General features: G+C 46.3%; 3 protein-coding genes across 3 annotated transcripts; 1 reads left to right on the top strand and 2 right to left on the bottom strand.

Annotated features, from left to right (window-relative positions):
• Window positions 1-3,780, top strand: LOC128297768 (probable DNA mismatch repair protein Msh6). Its single transcript, XM_053033459.1, has 4 exons — window positions 1-711; window positions 785-3,316; window positions 3,392-3,547; window positions 3,646-3,780. Exons 1-4 carry the CDS (start codon window positions 1-3, stop codon window positions 3,763-3,765), a joined length of 3,519 nt encoding a protein of 1,172 aa, XP_052889419.1. The 3' UTR covers window positions 3,766-3,780.
• Window positions 3,781-4,557: 777 nt separating this feature from the next.
• Window positions 4,558-6,781, bottom strand: LOC128309612 (glycoprotein 3-alpha-L-fucosyltransferase A). The gene is made up of 5 exons (XM_053046046.1): window positions 6,384-6,781; window positions 6,231-6,315; window positions 5,471-6,048; window positions 5,206-5,389; window positions 4,558-5,139 (listed from the first exon to the last, which is right to left on the bottom strand). The coding sequence occupies exons 1-5, from the start codon at window positions 6,470-6,472 to the stop codon at window positions 4,615-4,617; spliced, it is 1,461 nt and encodes a 486-aa protein (XP_052902006.1). The 5' UTR covers window positions 6,473-6,781; the 3' UTR covers window positions 4,558-4,614.
• A 1,997-nt stretch (window positions 6,782-8,778) lies between these two features.
• On the bottom strand, window positions 8,779-11,778 carry LOC128305842 (alpha-soluble NSF attachment protein). The gene is made up of 5 exons (XM_053043462.1): window positions 11,533-11,778; window positions 11,021-11,207; window positions 10,815-10,946; window positions 10,422-10,742; window positions 8,779-10,359 (listed from the first exon to the last, which is right to left on the bottom strand). Exons 1-5 carry the CDS (start codon window positions 11,622-11,624, stop codon window positions 10,210-10,212), a joined length of 882 nt encoding a protein of 293 aa, XP_052899422.1. The 5' UTR covers window positions 11,625-11,778; the 3' UTR covers window positions 8,779-10,209.
• Between the last annotated feature and the right edge of the window lie 263 nt (window positions 11,779-12,041).

The raw sequence follows: 12,041 nt of genomic DNA, 5'->3' as shown, positions 1-12,041 counted from the left end.
ATGTCGAAAAATAAGGAAAAATTCCCAAGTTCTCCTAACACATTGCACAATTATTTTGCAAAATCTCCTGCTAGTACGAAGAAACCGGCAAACCCATCAACTCCGACGAGTGCTCTTGCTGCGGACCGTTCTTCATCTTTCAATCAAGCCAATGGGACTCCGAAAAGCTCAAAACCCTTTGTTAAAAAGGAAACTGAATCCACCGGCAAGGAAAAACGGTCTATTGCGAAAACACAGACGGCGAATGATGATGGTGGAGAAGGGACTGTATCGAAAAAGAAGCGTCGCCGTATCTTGATGCTGGATGATACGTCGGATAACGAGGAGGGCGATGGTGGTCAAAATAACGAGAATAAACCCAACAATAATAACAACCAACCGGAACAGGATGACCAAAGTGGTACGAAGAAGTTCGCGTTGCTTTCTTCATTTGAGCGCCCAAGTGAAACGGACGAAAGCGAACAAGCGAAGGAGCCAACCAAGCACGAATCGGATGATGGTCCAGTGCAGAAGAAGATCAAGTTAGAAGAGGTCCACGAACCGAGCGAACCGGGTGGTGCTTTGGACGAACCGACCGTTTGGACTCACCAGAAGTTGGACTTTTTAAAACCTAACAAAATAAAGGACATTCACGGTAATAAGCCCAGTAGTGAAAAATACGACGGCAGAACACTGTACGTGCCAGACCAGTTTCTTACAACATTGACACCGGTAAGAAAGGAAATAGTTGTTAAAATCAGAACAAACGGTTGCAATATGAATTATCCTTTTTCCCCTGTTATAGGCCATGCGACAGTGGTGGATACTGAAGAGCAAGAACTTTGACTGTGTGCTGTTCTTCAAGGTGGGTAAGTTTTACGAACTGTACCACATGGATGCTGAGGTCGGTGTTACGGAGCTAGGATTCAGCTTTATGAAGGGAGAATTCGCACATTCCGGGTTTCCTGAAGCGGCATACGACCGTATGTCGACCACACTTGTCGAGAAAGGTTTCAAGGTGGCTCGGGTCGAACAAACGGAAACACCCGATATGATGCAGGAGCGATGCAAAATCGAGCGTACCAACAGCAAGTTCGACAAGGTGGTCCGGCGAGAGATTTGTCAAATCACTCTGATGGGTACGGAGGTGTTTGGACAACAGGTAAACATCACCCCCAATCATCAGCCGCGCTACATGCTGGCTATTACGGAAACTTTCCGTCAAGGATCGGGCAGTCGCTACGGAGTTTGTTTCATCGACACATCGATCGGACTGTTCCATCTCGGTGAATTTGATGACGATAATCAGCAATCCAGACTGCTCACATTTCTGTCTCACTATCCACCGGTTCTGATACTCCATGAGCGTGCCGGATCTGGCAATATGTCTGAGGGAACGCAGCGCATTTTGAGAACATTGCTTGCTAATGTGAAGCGCGAAGCCCTCACCAACGGAAGCCAGTTTTGGTCGGGCGAAACAACGCTGAAATATCTTGCGGAAACGATTTACGGAGGATCGATGAGCGAAGAGTCCAAATGGCCACCAGCGTTGTGCGCTATGTTGGACGACGCGGATAGTTTGGGACTTACGCCAAAAGAATCTTACCAGCTTGCATTGAAGGCCCTTGGCGGATGTGTTTGGTATCTACAGCGATGTCTTCTTGACCAGCAAGTACTTTCACTGGCCACGTTCGAAGAGTACGTTCCTTTTGATGAAAACAAAGAAGCAGTAAGCGTAAAGATTGAACAGCGTCTTGGAGCCGCGCAAGCAAAACGCTTTATGGTGCTTGATTCCATTACACTGAACAATCTGAAAATCGTTGGATCGGAAGGTTCCCTTGTGGATCGAATGGATCACTGTTGTACCAAGTTTGGAAAGCGATTGCTTCACAGCTGGGTATGTGCACCGAGCTGCGTTAAAGAGGAGATTCTGCAGCGCCAAGAAGCCGTCAGTGAGTTGATCGAGAATGTGGACTTGCTGCAGGATGTTCGGCAGATACTCGGACAACTGCCGGACATGGAACGGCATTTGGCACAGATCCATGGTTTTGGACTTGCGCTTAACAACCATCCAGCCAGGCGGGCCATCCTGTACGAGGAGCACGTGTATGGAAAAAAGAAAATGCGCGACTTCATCGCAACCTTGAAAGGATTCCAATCTCTGCTAGCACTACCTCGGCTCTTTGCCACCACCTCCTCGAAGCTACTGGTACGTTTAACCCAAAAAGCTGCTTCTAACCCATCGGGAGTGTTCCCGTCAATGGAAAAGCAGATCGAATTCTTCGAAAATTCATTCGATCACGAAAATGCACTCAAGAGTGGCAGTATCGTTCCGGAGAAAGGACTCGATGCGGAATACGATTCAATCGAGCAGGAGATTAAAGATTTGAACGATGAGCTTGAAGAGTATCTCGTGAGCCAAGGCAAATTCTTCGGCTGCACCGTGAAGTACTTCGGAAACGATAAGAAACGGTTCCAGCTGGAGGTGCCGGAAGCGCGAGCAAAGAAAGCAACCAGCGACTACACGCTGGAGGGTACCAAGACGGGCAAGAATGCGGCCAAACGGTTTCACACCGAGGAAACGCGTCACTTCCTGAAGCAGATGATGCAGCTTGAGGATCGCAGAAAGACGGTTCTGAAAGATTTAGCACGAAGAATCTTTGAACGATTTTCACGCAATTATGACATGTGGAAGGGTTGCATCGATCTAGTGGCCACGCTCGACGTGCTTACGTCTCTGGCCGAGTATGCGCGCTCGGAAGGGCTCATGTGTGTACCGGAACTGCTCGATAAAGATGAATCGCCCAACGGAAGCAAATCATTCGTCGAGATCGAGGAAGGTATCCATCCGTGTCTGACCAGTGATGTGGCGGAGAATTTCATTCCGAACGGAATAGCGATCGGTGGTGAAGGTAAAGCCAATCTAGTGCTGCTTACCGGTCCGAACATGGGCGGTAAAAGTACGCTTATGCGGCAGGTGGGCTTGTTGGCCGTGATGGCCCAAATCGGGTCACGAATACCGGCCCAAAGCTGCCGTATGACGCTTATCGATCGGATTTTCACGCGGCTCGGCGCTAGCGATGACATTATGGCAGGACACAGCACGTTCCTGGTGGAATTGAATGAAACATCCGCTATCCTGAAACATGCCACCTCCGACAGTCTGGTGCTGTTGGACGAGTTGGGACGTGGAACGGCCACGTACGATGGAACAGCTGTCGCCGGAGCCGTAGTACACTTTCTGGCCGATTTAAAGTGTCGCACCATGTTCTCGACACACTATCACAACCTTGTGGACAGTTTCCACGAAGATCCACGAATTGCGCTGGGCCACATGGTAAGAAGAACTGGAGTGAAAGTTCATTCGAACAAGAAGAATTAAGTTTCTTTTGGTGTTCGTTTCGTTTCATAGGCTTGTATGGTGGAAAACGAAGATGGTGATGATCCTACCCAAGAGACGGTCACTTTCCTGTATCGGTACACCGAGGGGGCATGCCCAAAATCTTACGGTTTTAATGCAGCCAAGCTAGCGGGAATGCCGGCGGCCATCATTAAACGAGCATATGAGGTTAGTAAAAGGAATTGCAATGTGGTACAGTTTCTAGAGCATAATGTATAAGAAACAATGCTTAATTCCTTATTCCCTCTCTGTCTCTTCCTTGTAAGCTTTCTAAAACGGTCGAATCGGAAGCCCTTAAGCGTAAGATACTGATGAAGTTACTTAAAAGTGCACCTCAAAACGAGATCAAAGACCTCGTGGTAAAGTTTAAATCCTGCCAATTTTAATTGTTTTATATGTTCATTATCTATATTGTTTGCGTTAAGGTTCAGGTTTTGGACCGCTACAGCATAGATCAAACTTCTGAGAAAGATCTGCTGTATACGTTTAGTTTGTAGTCCGTGCCATAAGTACAATTTACTCATTAATCTACCTTGAAATAAACCATTTTTCCATTAGAATAAGCAAAACGATCGATTCCATTCTTATGTTCATTTTATCTACATCAAAAAGGATAATGTATTTGACAAAAATATTAAGTAACATAATTTCCGTTACAGCCGGCGAGACTACGGTGAGCGATCATTTATCCCACAACGCGCTCTAGAAGATTGAAATCGTTTAATGGCTAAGAAGAAACGGTTTTTTTTTCTGTTCCCTTCCTTATGACTTCTTTCAGCTCTTTTCTACTGCAATGTTTTACTAATGATGTATACGGAAAGGAACTTAAAGCACTTTCAGCCTGTTCACCCGCTTGTTCGCATGTTTTTGCTTCTATTCTAGCTAGTCGCCCGCATGAATACTATATGATCAACGTATTCCCAACGCAAAGTGACAATTGTTACACATATTAATAAGAATAAATAATCTGTTAAATAACTCCATAGTGAGCCGCATTCTGGCATTTCTCAAGAAACGAAGCTATCAAAATGAAAACTAATTATTTGTGAGCTCGCAGGACTCTCATACAACCGTATCTCTTAGTATTGATGGTCTAATGTCCTAGTCCCGTTCAAATGCGTTTAATTTAAAAGAAAGGAACTTTGCTATAATACACGTCTGCTCTCTGCCGGATCATCTTTCGCAAAAGGGAAAAAGAGTCGCGGGAACTGGATTTGCGGTCGGTTGCTCACTGCTCATCGGCTATCGGCGATCGGTTTTTCGGGGTTGCGTGCCCGATAGTTTCGCCACGAACCGTTCGTACAAACGCCCGGTCCACGCCACCATTCGTTAATATCGTCGTACGATTTGGGCCGCCGGAAGGAAGCTTCATCGTGGAGCATTGCACAGACCCGACACCAGTAGTACGTGTTGATAAACTCGCCGGTACCCTTCCACTTGAAGTAGGAATTGTACAGCTCGTCGTTACGATCGAGCAGATGCAGATATTCGGCGAGCTCTTTCGGGGAGCCAAACTCATCCACATGGATGTAGGACTTTTGGGGCGAACTAGCCTCATAGTCTTCCGGCCGGGCACCCATCACGATGGGCAGCACGTTGCGCGTTAAGGCATTGACGAAGAACTTCTCCGTGATGTAGTCCTTGCAGTTGGAATTTTCGAAGGCGAGATAGAACTTGTAGTCACGGTCGAGGATCTCGAAGCAACGCTCTGCTGTGCTGCGGGAGCACTTGAACGTGCCACAGGCACCATAAATATCGACCTAGAACGATACGTTGCGTTAAATAGTGTTCCGTACTGTGCGGTGATCTTTGTAACCCTCCTATACCTGGATATATTTCTGTAGCTCGTGTGCATACTGAAGGCGTCCGTTACGCGCACCACAGTTTGAAACAAACCAGGCAACTTTGCGCGTCTTGTTGAGTGCGTAGTTACGATCCTGCTCAACTTGTCTGATGCGTGGATCGAAGTATTCCCACTTCTCGTACGGTGCGACAATATCACTGTCCTTCCTGTTGAGAGGAACAGAACAAATGTTGCATTAGCGCCGGTGGACTTCAGCCTTCAGCCACCTCTAGCGACATTGTGCTCACCTGTACGTAGCTGTCCAGTTGAAGACGTCCGGATATTTGACGTGCTGCGTGTGGTATGGACATTCCAGGAAGTACATCATGTAGATTTGGTAGGACGATCGCGGAACCGAGGGCGGAATGTAGTGATCCTTGTACAGCACCAGATCGGCTGTGGAGGCCTTTTCCCGCTGCGCCGTAATAGTGCAGGTGGAAATGGGGCACTTTGAGCTAAGAAACACATCCCGTCCTGCCTTCACATTCCACGGACTAAGCCCATTGTACAGCAGGATCGTTTTCAACTTGCCCTTGCGTTTGATTGTCTCATAATTTGGCGGTACGAACATTAGCTGGTTGCTGATACGATCGCCGCGCGACGTTTCACTGGGCAGCAGGCGCGCCACCCGTTTGTTGGTCTTGCGATTTCGTCGGGCCGGCTTAGGATATCGCATACCCTGTGAGAAGTACCACGGTAGATCGCTTGCGGTTAGCGTTTCTTTAGGCCGCTCGTCCGATCGGGACTTTCCGTAGTCGACGATATCGTTCTCCTTCTCGCCATGATCGGCAACAGTATCCACCGCTTCTAGGGTCGTAACGGATGGCTGAAAACGAGGTTTGAAAATCATGCCCACGATTAGAAGTTTCCGGGTCGAAACGAACAGCCCCAGATATGGAGGTTTGCACATTGATCCAATCGACAGCAACATTACATGCGCTTAATTACACACTAAACGGTTCTACTCTGTCTTATCTGAGATGATACTACCAGAGCGTTGTACAGTACCTCGTGCCGCAGATTCGCTTCATCCAGCTGGTATTCATCTCTCGCATATAGCACATGTGGCGATTTGGTACTCCAATCTTTATCCCTACAAAACAAGACGAAACATTACGCTTGGGTGTATAGTGGAATTACAAAGTTGTTTCCCCCTATTACCTTAAGTTGAACACTAATAATATCAGTACGGCGAAACATAAAACAAGAAAAAAACATTTTTTAGGCGACACCTTCGAAAGTCTCATCATAGACACATTTCCATCCGCTTCGCTTTAATTGATTACGGAGTGGGAGCTGGGCATCACCATGCGAGTGTACTACCGGGAATAGATGTTTGCTGTGTTGTCCTGTCAATCCCGGATACAGGTTACTGTCGTCGTTCACCCTTAATGACTGTCTGCCATCTATTGGTTTGTGAGATTTTGGATGATTTACCACCACGTATATGCTTGTAATGGCGGGGTGAGCTCACTCTTAATGTCCGTAAAAGCCCTCTAATGGCATGATGCACCTTCGTACCCCGTAATCCGAGTGGTAATCCAGAGAGCCTGCACCCACTACACGCCACCACCGGGTTCTTTCGTACGATCAGCTCTATCCATACTTTCCACTGAACACAATTCGATTATCTGCACTGCATAAGCGTGGCTTGCTACCGTTGCCGCATTCAAATGTGTTCCGAGCCGGAGGGGGCGGATTCACTAATGCTTGTCACAGAATGGAGCTATCGGCACCCAGCAATAATCGCCACACACTGTTCTGCTCCTATCCCTCCGGCGCACTGCTCATCACCGTACGGGCACCGTAATGTTCACGTTTAGAATGTTCCGTAACGCTGCGAGCTTGTGATGTCCGCCGATGTGTCCCAAAATTGACCCAATTATTACTGTTCACTTTTTTCCACCCACCCAACATGCGTGTTCGATGCTGCGGCTGCTACTATCTACCAACCCTCATCAGCATGTTTCCCCTTCGCCCTTCTTGCGTAGAGATTGGGCTTAGTGTTTAGCCTACTACGATGCTGAGTTAGAGGTTGGTGTGAATGGATCACTGAGCAGCAACTAATCAAAAAACCGCTTCTCGGCCATGTTTTTCCAACCGGTTGTGCGGAACATGGTAGATTAAAATGTCTGAGTGTGTTTTTTTCTCTCTTCTTGTTAACAATTCTTGCGCTCCGAAGCAAGGAAAAGGGTGGAGGGGTTTGGGAACTTTGGCGGCGGTTCGGTAAGTTTGTTTTACAACACAATTTCTATAGCAATTTGTCGCAGTGTAAATGGTGATTATTTCACGATTTTACGATTGCACAGCTTAGCCCTAAAAAAAACACACACATTCACTGAGGCCTATCCTGTGGGGGGAGGTTATCGTGGGGTTTTGGGCCCTCTTTCAGTTCTTTGATTCATATCGCAGGAACGCGTGCGGTACGGATCACACTATTTTGTTGAACCTTCCAGACGATGAACGATTTCATAATTTTGATTTTCATCTTCGTCCTGTCGCTCCCTGCACCTTCGGCGCCGTAAAGGACTCTCGACCAAGGCTCTCTTTCGTGGAATGAGACTTGGGCAACTTTTTGCGGACTCCACTATCGTTCACGGTGCGTTTCCGGTACACCACGTTGGCTAGCGAGCTGTCGATGAGTACTCGATGCGAAACTTCATTTCGTCATCGAAATTCATGTACTAAACTTGCGACACGGACACATTTTCCGATCACGGAGTCCACCAGCCTACGTCCGAACTTCAACGATTGACAACTGAATCCATGCTCTCGCCTCTCTCTAGCTGAGGTTATTTTCCTGAATTTAGCTTAACGCATGGGGTGCAAATGGAACTTTTAGAAATATCCTTGCTCCTTTCGACACTGCTCACACCAACACACGCAAACAAACACGCACGTGTGTGCGCATGCAAAATAAAAAAAAACAATAGCTTGAACTCGAAAACACCACTCCCCAGGTTGCTTGGATCGGCAACAATTACACCGCACACACACACACACCTCGAAAGCAAGAAAAAAGGATAGCGATAGTGAGTGTTTAATCAGAAAGGACGTTTGGGTGCCCAGCGGTTTGATGGTGTGCGCTGGTGCACTTTTGATAGTAGGGTGTTTGTGCGTGCGCGCGCGAATGTGAACAAGTATTTTGCTCCGTAGTGAGAGCGCAACAAACGATACAAGGGGTGGAAAATCCTTGCACAGCACCCGACGACCCTTTTTCGTGCCATATCGACGGTGAGAAGGATATTCGGGAGGGTTTTTTTTTGAATGAGATTGTGTGTCTCGGGGTGTGTGCACTGCACGCAATGAAGCGCCACACACCAAACGGCTGTTTGTTCCGTTCGATAAGCATGCGATGCCGCCACAGTTAATGACCTGCTGGTTAAATCATAAAAATGCATACGATTTGTTGTATAGCGTTGATTTTATTTTATTGACTTCATTCACGGTAGTTTTGTTATTGCAATTCAATTGGAAACATGTAATCGTTAGTATATTTTACTCCACACTCTGTACTTCTTTCCCCCTTCCTCGTTTTTTTTCGCTGTCTGTCGCATATTATCGAGAATACATTATGCTTTTAATTCCCTTTCACTTCGTTTACATGAGTAATAGTTCAATGTTGTTTTGTTTTTTTTTTGTTTAGCAAGAAAGTGATAATTCCAGCCCTTCATTTCCAGGCCGTTTTAACGTTTTTTTTGTTGCTAGTGCTGCTAATAACTTGCTGATCGTGTATCTGTAACGATCTGCCTGTTCCGCTCATAATCCATTACTTAGCACGTAACATGCCACTGGTGGCCTGATAATGATTCGTGGTAGGATCGAATGGATGTGGTAATTGCTATACGTGGCAAGGGATCTACACAACTGCACACGAGCCAGCGTACGCCACGAGTATAAGTATATGGTAGTAACAATGCGATCTGATTCTAACTCCTCGCTACTGTCCTTGCAGCCGGTGTTGTTGGGTTGGGTTTGAAGATACATACTTGTTTTCTTTACTAGTTACTCTATATTTTTCGTCTAATGTCGAATGGTAGCGAATCATTACTATTATTACTTGTTAATGCCCCCCATTTTCTTCGAAGCGCCCCCTCGGAAGCGGAATCGTCCGGTACCGAACGGCTTCGTACAAACCGAAAGGACCGCATTCACTAGCCTATTGAACGTTTTTTTGCTATTGCTGGCAGGCAATAATTTATAATACGCAGCATAAAACAAATCCACGTCCCGGGACGATAAAGAGCCAGGACGAGAAAGCTTCCTTTTTGCACTGTAGTGGGTATGTGTAGATGTGTCCAGTAGTTTCTCGATCGCAATCCTTCACTCAATCCATTCACGCTTGTGTATTTGTCCTTTACTGTAAGATACGTGCGTGCTTGCTTTAACGTCTTAATACCTAGTGCAGTTAAATTTATTAACAAAACAAAATATAATTAGCATGCTACAGGTAAGACTCAACGTACGTATATATGTAAACGCAATAAACGGTTCCCGGTTGTCGAGGTAAAAAAAACGGATGTGACGACGAAAGATCGCGATCCCTGCTAGGGAGGATTTGCGGGGTGACAAAGTTATTAACACTAAACGCGGGGTGGTAATTTCGATAATTTTTACAGTTTACTGTTTGTGTTCAGCGAATATCGTGTGTGTGTTTTTTCTTCTTTCCGTTATTATACTTAGCTTTATAGAAGATAAAATTGTTGTTTCCATTAAATCCAGTGGGATAGATGGGTTAAAAGTGTTCACGCCCGGTACCATACCGCCATTCGAGACCGCAACAAAAAAGATAGCAAATAGAGTGAGTGTCGAATGAGCCGAACACAAACTACAATGCACTCGGTAAATAATAATCATTCAACGAACCTAACGTGCGGCCCAACAACTAAACAACGGTTGGTGTGTGTTTGCCGATTGCCACCGCGAGCGGGATGCACAAATAGACCAATCGAGAGCGATTGTGATAGATATTCTTGGTGTAAGCTGCTTATCGCAGGTCCGGATTGTCGTTGGCCTGCTTCTTGATTCGCAGCAGGATTGTGGTGTACCATTGGTCCAGCCTGGAGATGCTGTCATACTCCTTGACGGCTTCAGTGAACCCATCCACGTTTTGTTCCTCCAAATGTTCGCAGAGTGTCTAAAATAACAAAAGCAATGAAAAGAAGGCTTTTGCGTCGTTTACCTTCACAACAACTTTACCTTCACAAGCTTGTATTCTCGAGAGTCTTGGAATGCTGGGTACTGTTGTGCGTATTTCTCCATCGCGTGTTGAGCATTCAGCAGATCCACACTGAGGTGGCAAAGGGCCGCACGGAAGAAGTATTCTTTTGCGCTGTACTTCAGCAACGAGCTGTCGAGACAGGATCCGGCCACCTGTTCGTAGATCTGTATCGCCTTTTCGTAGTCCTCTAGCTGAGCGGCATACTGTGCCACCTTCAGCATGCACTTGTTAGCCGAGCTGGTGGATTCTTCGCCCTTGAAGTAATCGGCCGCCTGTTCATAATGCTGCACGGCTCTTTGCTGTCGAGGAGAACAAGGTGGCGGGTGTTAGAACACATCTTAAGAATGGTCTTATGCGATATAGCTACTTACCAAATCGTTCGCTTCATTTTCGTACATTTCCGCAATGCTCTGGTGATGTTTTGCAGCCATCGTGAACCTGCCCATGTCGGTGTAAATATCAATCGCCTTTAGCAGGCAGTTCACAGCTTCATTTGGATCGGTCTAAGGAAGGAAAGCATGTGATTAGATAGTGTATAGCTTCGCTACTATTGCTAAAGGGAACCGTAGACACTCACTTTCTTATAACAGTTTGATGCATCCACGTAGTTGGTGGCCGCATCGTGTCGACTACCTGCCTTCGCATGCAGGTTGGCCGCCTCACAGAAGGCCGATCCTGCCTGGCTCCATTTCTTAGCCATTTTAAACATATTTGCCGCCCGCTGGTAACATTCTACGGCCTCCTCCACCTTGTTCGAACCACCGCTAAACCGAGAAAGGGGGACAAATGACGACGCAGAAGATTAGTTAGTTTTATTGATTGTTTTTCAATGCAATGCTGCTGGCTCGGGGAGCATGGGATGGGAATACAAAGACCACCCATTATCCATGGGGTGTGAGCGTTTAAGTGGGAGACACCCTTTTGAAACAATATGACACACACGGGCAAGTGGAGAAATCCAGTAAGGAGGATTTCACCTGCTGTGAACACTTCCGTGTAAGCAAATTAGCGCGATGAGTCACTTGTTTTTGTGATTTCACATTGCTGATAGCAGCGAGGTGTCGTGGCCCTGCCATCGAATTGACCTACCCGAATAGCGATCCGAAAAAACTTTTCGACGAGTTTAATTTTTTCTCCGCCTCTGCCATCAGCTGCATCGCTTTCTGTTCGTTGTCGGCCATCGTGGAGCGTTTGGGTTAGGATTCTAATTTCACAATACAGTGGTTCTAGTTCTTCACAATCCACACAGTACCGAGCGTTTCTTTCTGATCGATTGTTCCTTGACGATCTCGACTTTGAACGAGAGCAAAGCTGTATTATTGATTTTTCATTCCTTGGCTGCGACGTTGAATGGATGCAACAAAGAGGAAGATTGCGCGACAGGCGAGAGACGTCAAAACGGAATTCGTCATTTTGCCATTTCAATTGTGTTCCTTTTTGTTCAATAGCTTTATAGAATGTTGAAGCGTAGGAAAATAGTACAAAGTTTCCAGAACTTATTTAAGTATATTTTTGTACGCATCAGTTTTACAAGAAATGCGTAAATTGTATTGCGTAAATTTGTCGGAACTTGTCTTTTCGTACGAAACGCCCTGTGT

The sequence above is a fragment of the Anopheles moucheti genome, chromosome 2 (genome assembly GCF_943734755.1).
Source record: "Anopheles moucheti chromosome 2, idAnoMoucSN_F20_07, whole genome shotgun sequence".
Classification (NCBI taxonomy): Eukaryota; Metazoa; Arthropoda; class Insecta; order Diptera; family Culicidae; genus Anopheles; species Anopheles moucheti.
This window is presented reverse-complemented; position numbering and strand designations above follow the sequence as displayed.